This window comes from Antedon bifida, chromosome 9, assembly GCF_963402885.1.
Source record: "Antedon bifida chromosome 9, ecAntBifi1.1, whole genome shotgun sequence".
Classification (NCBI taxonomy): domain Eukaryota; kingdom Metazoa; phylum Echinodermata; class Crinoidea; order Comatulida; family Antedonidae; genus Antedon; species Antedon bifida.
Genome location: NC_136234.1, coordinates 1,552,521 through 1,562,849, shown reverse-complemented (window position 1 = coordinate 1,562,849; position 10,329 = coordinate 1,552,521). Strand labels below are relative to the sequence as shown.

General features: G+C 32.8%; 2 protein-coding genes across 2 annotated transcripts; both read left to right on the top strand.

The window, feature by feature from the left end:
* The first annotated feature begins 1,588 nt into the window (after nt 1-1,588).
* Nucleotides 1,589-3,320, top strand: LOC144851533 (sodium-dependent phosphate transport protein 3-like). The gene is made up of 2 exons (XM_078709048.1): nt 1,589-1,768; nt 2,893-3,320. Exons 1-2 carry the CDS (start codon nt 1,646-1,648, stop codon nt 3,052-3,054), a joined length of 285 nt encoding a protein of 94 aa, XP_078565174.1. The 5' UTR covers nt 1,589-1,645; the 3' UTR covers nt 3,055-3,320.
* Nucleotides 3,321-3,622: 302 nt separating this feature from the next.
* On the top strand, nt 3,623-9,899 carry LOC144852084 (3-oxo-5-alpha-steroid 4-dehydrogenase 1-like). The gene is made up of 6 exons (XM_078709788.1): nt 3,623-3,755; nt 5,865-6,194; nt 6,697-6,863; nt 7,211-7,312; nt 7,769-7,919; nt 8,593-9,899. Exons 2-6 carry the CDS (start codon nt 5,887-5,889, stop codon nt 8,657-8,659), a joined length of 795 nt encoding a protein of 264 aa, XP_078565914.1. The 5' UTR covers nt 3,623-3,755; nt 5,865-5,886; the 3' UTR covers nt 8,660-9,899.
* Nucleotides 9,900-10,329: the final 430 nt, after the last annotated feature.

The following is a 10,329-nucleotide window of genomic DNA, read 5'->3' as shown; positions in this document are numbered from 1 at the left end:
TTCATATGCGATAATAGTACTAATCTTTCCTAGGCCCTAAAGCTTGGTTCCCACTAGCGACGCAACGTAACGCAACCTACGCAACGTAACGCAACCTACGCAACGTAACGCAACCTACGCAACGTTAGAAAATGCCCTTCCAATAACTGTGTTTGCCCCCGCCTGCGTGAAATCAAACATGCGATGTTTCCCGGTTACATTGCATCGTCGGTTCCAATTACGCAATACATCACTTTGCGTCGCTACGTCGCTACGTTAAGCTTCGTTCCCACTAGAACGTAACGCAAGGACGTAAACGCAACGCAAGCGTTTTAACCAATGACAAGCGAAGTTATAGACAGTTAGCAATCACAAGCGAATAAGCCATCGCTTGTGATTGGTCAATTCACTTGCGTTACGTTACGTCCTTGTGTTGCGTCGCTAGTGGGAACCACGCTTTACGTTACGTTACGTTGCGTTCTAGTGGGAACAACTTGTGTTTAAAATAGCCTACAATTATTAGAAATTCTTAACATTCAGTAGGCTACTCTTTTCAAGTATTATAATATGTTTATAAAAAGACTTTATTTTATGACAATGTGTTTTGCTGTTGTAGGTCGGTCTTATAACGGCAATTCCAGCTATTATAGAAAGTATTGTTTCTATTATGTCTGGAATATATGCTGACGTAATCATTCAACGCCACTACTTCAGTGTTATTAATACTAGAAAGTTCTTTATAATAATAAGTAAGATACAGTATATTATCTTTATCTATACCAAGTCGATACTCGTCTGTTCAGAAGGCCGGTAGTTAAAACGTTGTTCTTATATTCATACATCATTTCTTTTCTTATAGCTCTGTCTACACCATCACACTTTAAGCTTGGTTCCCACTAGCGACGCAAAATAACGCAAACTACGCAACGTAAGAAAATGCCCTTACAATAAATGTGTTTGCCCCCGCCTGCGTGAAATCAAACCTGCGATGTTTGCAGCATTGTTGCATCGTCGGTTCCCCACGTGTGATTATGTAAAGCTTGGTTCCCACTAGAACGTAACGCAAGGACGTACACGCAAGGCAAGCGTTTTAACCAATGACAAGCGAAGTTATAGACAGTTAGCAATCACAAGCGAATAAGCCATCGCTTGTGATTGGTCAATTCACTTGCGTTGCGTTACGTCCTTGCGTTGCGTCGCTAGTGGGAGCACCACGCTTTTTGTAACAAATACTTTATGTGATTTGAACGATTGTGGTAGTGATATGACGTCATCGTGTCCATATATGGGCACATCACGTTTTTGGTCACATACAATTTGATAGTCTAGACAGAGCTTAAGACAAAATGGATTTGTTGCCTCAAAATGTTGTCAACAAAATGGAAAATGTTTCAAACCGTCATTATTAAGTAAACAATCAATATGTCAATAACCCGACCCACATCCTGGTTTATCATCCGTAGAGTATGCCTCGAATATTTTCTTTTTCGTTTTTTAAATCCAATAATCGATTGAAATTATATCTATACATTCTTTTTTTTTTGTAGCCCTGGGAATACCTGCCTTGGGCATGTCTTGTATTGGTTTCTTCGAACACAGTCCAATAGTGACATTGACACTTATTACATTGTCGTTTGGTTGTCTTGGATGCTATGCACCAGGTGTCATGGCAAACATTATAGAAGTATCAAAAGAAGGTTCGGCAGTGATCATGGGAATATCGATATCTATAGGACATGGTGTTGTTATGATTGTTCTAATCTCGCTTGGAATATTGATAAAAGATGATGTAAGCTACAAATGTATATAAGCTGTTTTTTAGTTTTATTACAAAATTGTTTATATCTACCAAGCTATCTTCTTTGTTTTCTACCAAGCTATCTTCTTTGTTTTCTACCCAATACTATCTCCACCCTCTATTCACCAGCCTTATGCCTCTTTTGTTTTATTTGTTTTATTCCTGTCCACTCAGGCAGCGCTTGCCTTATATACATCTATCTATCTTGTCCAAGTACATTCGCTTGCACTGATGAAGGGCTAGTGATAATAAATAAATAAATGTAAGGGCGTGTGACGCAGTGTGTTCGACTACTGATCGTGAGATCGAGGTTCGAATCCAACTCTAGCCGCATTGCTTGTATCCTTAGGCAAGATACTTTACTTACGTTTGCCTCTCTTCACCCAGGGGTATAAATGGGTACCCGGTTAGATCAAGACACAACTTTGTGCTGATTACTAGCTGCATTATGGGAGTATGTTTCCATACGTGTTTGATCCCCAAAAAAATGACTGGGGTAATAATCAGCGCTTAGAAGTTTCACAAAATTAGACGCTATAGTAATCCAGGATATTATATTATTAATAATAAAACAAAAACTAATCAGTACGAAGTACAATCAAAAGAGACAATCATAAAAGAAAATACAATATTCCAGGACAAATGCTTACCATAGGCATTTTGAATAGCCAAAGCAAAAATTTGCTTTTCCTTCATCCAATCTACATGGTAGATGGATGAAGCTATTGTTTTTAACCACGTGACTATGTGGCGTAGGTTTTTTTTATATATCTATATATATATATACTTGCACTGATGAAGGGCTAGTGTTGCCCGAAAGCTCTGCTAACTTTTCTGGCTGTTTTACTTATCGTTTTGATTTAGCTTTTCGCTTTTTTTTTATCTCCATTGAGATCCAGCCACTGATACCCACAGCATTGTCATTTTTTCAGTAATTTGCCTTTGGATCTATCTATATATATATATTGTTGTTGTTTATATATAATTTGTTATTGAGCTATGGGGAATTACTTTTTTTTTTCGAAATAAAAGATGAATGAATGAATGGCAATGCACATTTTAAAAATATATCATTTAAAACGTTTAATGTATACCTTCTATTTATGTTTTTACAGAATACAGCGAGGCAATGGTCTTTGATGTTTAGAATAATTGCCGCAATCAATCTATTTGGAATGATTTTCTTTCTAATATTTGCAAAAGCAGAGCAACTAACGAAATCAGATGGAAATATTACAAAGCAAGAGATGAAATCTTATAAAACTATAAAAGATTGAAACTATTTTATTAATGTGATAATCAAAGTAAATCTTGCGATAATGCATCGCCAGATTGGTTTAAATCAAGTAATTCGGTAGTAAGATTTTTTTAAATCTAATTTTTCAAGTTTGAGCAATATATAATAACCAAGGACTTTATTTACGTGTATTACTCACGCTCTAAATAAAAACATACCTAAAAAAAAAACAAAATATGTAAATTAGGCCGGATTCTCTCTTGTAATCATTTTGATTACTGGTGATTTTGGTTTTAAAAAATTATTTTTTTTGGTGACACCATTTTATATTTAAGATTATTGTATTAATCAGTAAACCAAAAGGTATAGCATTATTTATCGATTTTGTGACATTAAAATGGCATATTTAAAAAAAATTAGAAAAAAAAAAAAATAAGGGGACAATAATATCTTTAAACAAATTTTGACACAAAATGTTAAATTTTCTTGTGTTACTGTGTGTACGGCGTCTTGTATGTCAAAAAGTTTTCAGCCAACAGAGGGCGGCATAAATTGTTTAGATTTTTGTTTTCAAAATTCAATTGGTACTGTATATTGTATCTGTCATCGTCGTCGTCGTGGTGTGGAGATCATATCGAGATCGGAGAGAGTGCTAGGCCTAGGTTTACTACTGGGCATCCGGTCATTTGTTTGCACCTGTTTTACAACCTTCATAACGGTTTATTTTCAGTCAGATTTGAGGTAATATACAGTATTTTACCTAGCTAGACTATAGGGAGGGGCCTAGCTAATAATAGGTCTACTAGTACTATCATCTGAGAGTATCACTATCTACTTTGGGGGTTTCTAGGCCTAGTTAGGGGCTACTACTGTAGTGTAGGCTATGACTCGGAGGCATAATAAACCCCAACTTGCCTAACCAAGTTGGGCCCAAACCAGGTCTAGGCCTAGGCAGTATTATAATATAATAATATACACAAATATTATAATATATTAATAGGCCTAGACTAGTGGTACAATATTAAAGTATAGGACAACCTATGCAGTAAGTTGTGTAAGCTACTACCTAGTCCTAGACCTAGGGCGGCTACTTTATAATAATAATGTTTACTCAGTGGCTGCATCTAGGCCTAGCTAGCCTACTCTTGTTGGTAGTAGTTAGTACTAGTCGTAGATCCAAGCTAGGTTCTATCAAGGCCTATATCTACGCCTATTGACTATTGACCTGATCAGGCCGAAAGCCGTCTTTCTCAGGCCTCTGACCCTCGTAACCTAAAAAAAACATCCCTCTAGGAAAATGGTGAGAAAAGACAATGGTCAATGAAGAAAATGGTAAGTAAAAAAAAAAAAAAACCAACATTGCATCCTTATTTTAAACAAAAGTAAAACATTTAAATATGTATTTAAACATAGTTGCTCTACTTGAGCTGTTTACATCCCTGGAATTATCACGCCACTTGCCATGCTTGGACCATGCCATGTCATTATCAGTCAAGTGTACACAGTTAAAAGATAAGGCTTTATAATTATTAGGCATTTGTTTATTTAAAGTCACAAATACCAACAGCTGTATGTACCAGTAGGCCTAGAAAGTAATTATTTTTTTTTTTTTTTGAAATGTTTAATAATTAGTCACAAATTCAAAGTTTCCATGCCTAATCAAGCTATTTGTATATTGAATACAATAACAATTACTAGGTATGTACACTGAATAACAAATTTGTTTTTATTCATTTTAAATAGTCAACAAAAATTGTCACAATTTAATAACCCTAATATCTCTTTAATCCTAATTCTTTAATCTTAATATTTCTTGAATCTCAATATAAAGTGTTCTCTACGTATGTGTCTTCGGAAAGTGGGTAATTGCAAATATTGGTAAAAATTGATTTCAAAGCTCAAAAAAAAAATTAATTTGATTTAAAACATCTTAACTTGATATTATTTCCTTTGTAATAAAAATACATTTTGCTATACTTTTTCAATTAAATTAATATTTTTGGACGACATTAACTTTTTTTGTGATGGATTATAATTGTAAAACTTAGTTGGTAGGTTCTAACATTTCATTTCATTACATTACACTAATACATTAATAAATTGTACAGGTATCTAATACCATCTACTTTCAACCCCAATATCAAGAATTCCTAAACATAATTTGCCTAATATTGTCTACAGAAAGTATTACTATTTTGTTTTGTTTTTTTTTCATTTAAAAATTAACAAACCCAACTCGGACTCTTTTCGTACTATTTTTCCTACCTACAGTATTATGTTAGAAAATCTGGTTATAAAATGTTGGCATTATTATAATTATGTTTACTGGTAGTATCAATTGATATGGTAAAGACAGACATCAAGATAGATTACTGTACACCACCTGAAGTTAATATTTTATTTAAAATAGATTGATCATTTTGTTTAAAACTTACTGGTTCCTGTACATACTACATAAGATCACCTGATATCAGGTGATTGTATTTCATTTGATTTCATTATTGTTTGTTTAACATTACAATAGAATTTCTTTCATGCACCAGAGATAATTAGTTAATAGTAGGTTGAAAGATCATATACAGTACCATGGGGTATGACCAAGTTATAATTCCTTGCATTTGTTTAGTCTAACCCCCTAATTTACAGTAGACTAAATTCTGACACAAGATTTTAATATATTGCATTGTTAATGCAATCTGTGTATAATCCCACCCCTAATTTTGTATAATCCCATCTCCTATTATTTTTCCCATATTTCATACCCAGACCCCATGGGATTATACTTGGTCATATAGTGCAGTGCTCTTTGATTTGACCCAGCATGAACATTTGTCAATTTTTCGTCCACAGAGACAACTATCTAAGAACAATTATGCTGTGGTATATAATAAACAGCGGGCAGAGTGCAGCCGAAGAACAGTTGATTTCAAGGATGGCAATGGCATTGGCGTTTCTATCCATCTTCGTTATGGGCCTGCTGCAGTGGTTTAAGGCTACATACGGTCGTTATGGTCATCTCACAGACTCCATGAGGATCAATGTGAGAGTAGCTTGGATTGTTCAAGAGCTTCCAGCATTGTCAATACCACTGGCGTTGGTTCTCTTTACAGATAGTCCTCAGACTAAGAACCCAGTGAACGTTATTCTTTGTGGTCTCTTTATTATTCACTATTTTCAAAGGTATGTTTTGTTTTTTGTTTGTTTGTTTTTTTGTTTTGCTTGTTTGTTTTGTTTTTTCAAAAGTATGTTTTGTTTAAATAAAGACTATTGATAAAGCACTTTTAAATGTAAACCTACTACACAGTGTAGTGGAAGAGTCAGTTTTATTTTAGTACCAAATGAATTTGGAAATCGCTACTAATTTTTCTAATTTAACCATTTCTGTTGATTGGTTGGAGTTCAGACTCTGTATAATAATAATAATAATAGTTCATTCTTATATAGCGCATATTATAAGCAAGCTCTCAATGCGCTGGACATTATTACCCCAGTCATTTCCTGATCAAACACCTATGGAAACATACTCCCATATATATGTATGTATGGAGTTGTTTATGAGGCAAAACAGTAACTCCGCCGTATGTCTGAACAGGCCATTTAGAGTTCTAGCTTTTTGTTTATAATTGATTAATTTGTTTATTTTTAAATGTCTGTATTTATAACATTTTGTTTTTTTTACCAGAGCCCTTGTGTTCCCGTTTTTGATACGTGGTGGAAAGGATACTCCCATTCTACCGTTTGTTCTGGCCCTTTTGTTTTGTATGTATAATGGATATATACAAGGAAGGTATCTTACAATGTATGGTGAATATCCAAGTAGTTGGATTTTGGATCCTAGGTTTTTAATGGGTAAGTTTGTTTTTAATAAAGAATTTTTTAAAAGAATAATTATTTTAAAGATTAATATTGTTGTTAAATAGTTGACAGATTTTCCTTTATAATTTCAATATTATGTTAATAATAATACGCTGTGAAATATAGAATTAATCTGTAATTTGTTTAAAAGATTCATCAGAATTATAATAAGCATATAACTTTGAGATACTTTAGTAAATCCTTTCTGTTGTCAAAGTTTTAGTTTTTCCAGAATTACGCCACATAGAAATCTGTGTAATTGTTTTGTATACTGGTCATGACATTAATTTTTACAGAAAAAATGTTTTAATTATACATTTATAGTGCTTTGTTTATTCCAGGTATTTTTCTTTTCTTTGCCGGGATGTCCATTAATTTGCACTCGGATTATATTCTCAGAAATTTACGGAAACCTGGTGAGACTGGATATAAGATACCAAAAGGTAAAATGAATTTAGTTGATGTGGACTGCTGTGTGGTGGAGTGGATTCAGAGTCTGTAGGGCAGGGGTAGAGATGCTTACATTTTTTAAGGATCTTTTACAAAACAACAGCTTAGCACCTTCCAGTGTAATTGACAAATTCTCAAATACAGTCCTCTGTAGGCCATACGTTTAACTCTAACCTTAACATAATACAGACAGCACATGTGATACATGTGACACAGAATTGCTTATTATACTGGTATATATGTGGAGAATAAAGTACAGTACAAAGAATCAGTTGTTAAATAAGGGCTAAAATAATATAATCGTAAACAATGTAGCAATGGTTTGAAATTTCTAATCAGTTATAGATTTGCTACACAATCAATCACTTAACACTACTGTACTAGGATTCTCAACACAATCATAGATTTATTTTTTATTTATATTTACAGTTATATTTGCCTTTTTTCAGGTGGAATGTTTAACTATGTGTCAGGTGCTAATTTCTTTGGTGAGATTCTGGAGTGGTTGGGTTTTGCAATAGCCAATTGGTCTTTCTCTGGATTTTCATTTTTTCTTTTTACTCTGTGCAACATTGGACCAAGAGCTTGTCACCATCACCAGTAAGTGCTTAAATTATTTCTGATTTATGAACTAAAACTGTGTTCACACCATGTCGTCTTTTTTTCTAGTTGCTTTAATTACTAAAACTGTGTTCACACAATGGATTATCCCTTATTTATAGTTTAATTAAAACTGTGTTCATGCCATGATCCCTTATTTCTAGTTGCTTAATTAAAACTACATTCATACAATGATCCCCTATTTCTAGTTGCTTAATTAAAACTGTGTTCACACCATGATGCCTTATTTCTAGTTGCTTAACTAAACCGTGTTCACACAATGGTTGATCCCTTATTTCTATTTGCTTAATTAAAACTGTGTTCACACCATGCCTTATTTCTAGTTGCTTAACTAAAGTGTGTTCACATATGATCCATTCTACTTGCTTAATTAAAACTGTGTTCACACTAACTTATTAAATAGGGATGTCTCAAAGCGGAGGTTCTACTGTTAGTTGTTATTATTACATTTTCATACTGTATAGTTACTTGTGCATGATGAAAAAAATGATCTTAAGCCCTGTCTACACTATCAAAGTAAATGTGATGTGCCCATATATAGACATGATGATTTCATATCACTACCATATTTGGGCACATTACACTTTTTTTTTGTCAAACTAGTTTGATAGTGTAGACAGAGCTTTACTGTATAATGTCTTTTTCTCTTTAGGTATTATCTTGAAAAGTTTGACAATTATCCAAAAACAAGGAAAGCTGTGATTCCATTTATTCTCTAAATAATAGAATCAATAACTTTGAACTTTGACATGGGAACAGAGAAAAGGAATAGCTGAAGGAGTAGATTTGAGATTTACCAAGATAGCCACCGTTTTACAGTTGAAAATGTATAATTACATAATATAGTATTGATTATTTGATTATATAATATTTGTTCAATTCAATTGAAACAAAATATATATATATTATGTAGATAGAAATGTTTCTATGTTTGTTTTGATGATTTGTGAAATCAGTCAGAGTCACTAAAACTACTTTGAAAATAATTTTTACTACAAACAACCCAAAATCTTATAAAATATATAACTTATAAAAGATTATAAGATTAGATGTCAGCGTGTATTAGTTTCAGGCATGCCAAAGGCAGAATGTTGGAGCAATGCATTTTTAGCCTTTATTTGACTATAGCCTAGTAGAATAATGTACCGTATATTCCCAATTGTAATCCCACTTCTGGTCTAATCCCACCTCCTACTTTATGTCTGATTTCACAAACAGGCATATCTCCTCTGGTATAGTCCCAGTATTGACTTTTAATGTGGATGTACTTTAGGCCTCTCTCTAGCCAGTTCAGATGAGTTTTGTGCTTACCAATAATTGTTTCCCCTGAATTAGGGTTTCCCGGGTATAGTCCCACCCCGCAAAGTCAGCCCAATTTCGTGTTCTAGGGGGTGTGATTATACCAGAGGATATACGGTACAGTATACATTAGTAGTAACATGCAATGGGGAATTGTGCATTCTGTCATATTATTTAACTTCAACATTGCAGGGTGTAATTTTAAAATATAAAGTAGTTTCAGAATAATATTTTTATAAGGTTTTATATTGTACAATTTAAGTTACATTATTATAACTAAAAAAATAGTTTCTGTAGTAACTGTATTGAACTTTTAAACTTTGACACAGGGCCATTTATTTAAGGCGATAAAACTACACTGATGGAGAATTTGTCATTCTATCTCTCTATCTATTCACTGCTATGAGCTGCCCAGCGCAATTAAAATGTTTTGCCTTAAAACTGATCCGGTCCACTGATTTAAATAAACAGTCCTATATACAATAAAACTTACGTCTTTCATTTAATTTGCATTAAAACAGATTTTTAAATATTAGTATTAAAGATTAGTATTAAAATGTTATTTAGATTTATGGTGTTTGTAACCTAATGTAAATCTGTTTTCAATTTTGTTCAATGTATAGTTTTTTGTTGATGTATAAAAGTACAGAAAAGAAATAATATATATGTGATTTTGTCTATTTGTTTTTTTCATTGTTTTTTTCGTATTATTATTTTATTTAAAGATGTATTGTCCCCCAAAAACATGAAAAATAAAGATTAATAAAATCAGACTTTGAATAGATTATTTTGTAGCTTTAATAAAGTTAATCATTTCTGTAGGAAAAAAAATGGAAAAAATTAATGTTTTCACTTATAAAATTACAAAATAAATGGTTAAATTCAACCAAAAACCCATTGGCTGGCAGCCAATTTGACTATTTTTTGCTTTAAATTACATTTTTTTAGGTAAATACTTTTTTTTTTCGATCCAATTTGTGGTCAAAGTGGATAACTATTTGGTGACATTAAAATGGCATATTCAACAAAAACATTTTTAAGAATTAATTTTTCAGGGGGACAATACATCTTTAATTAATAGTCCCTATGA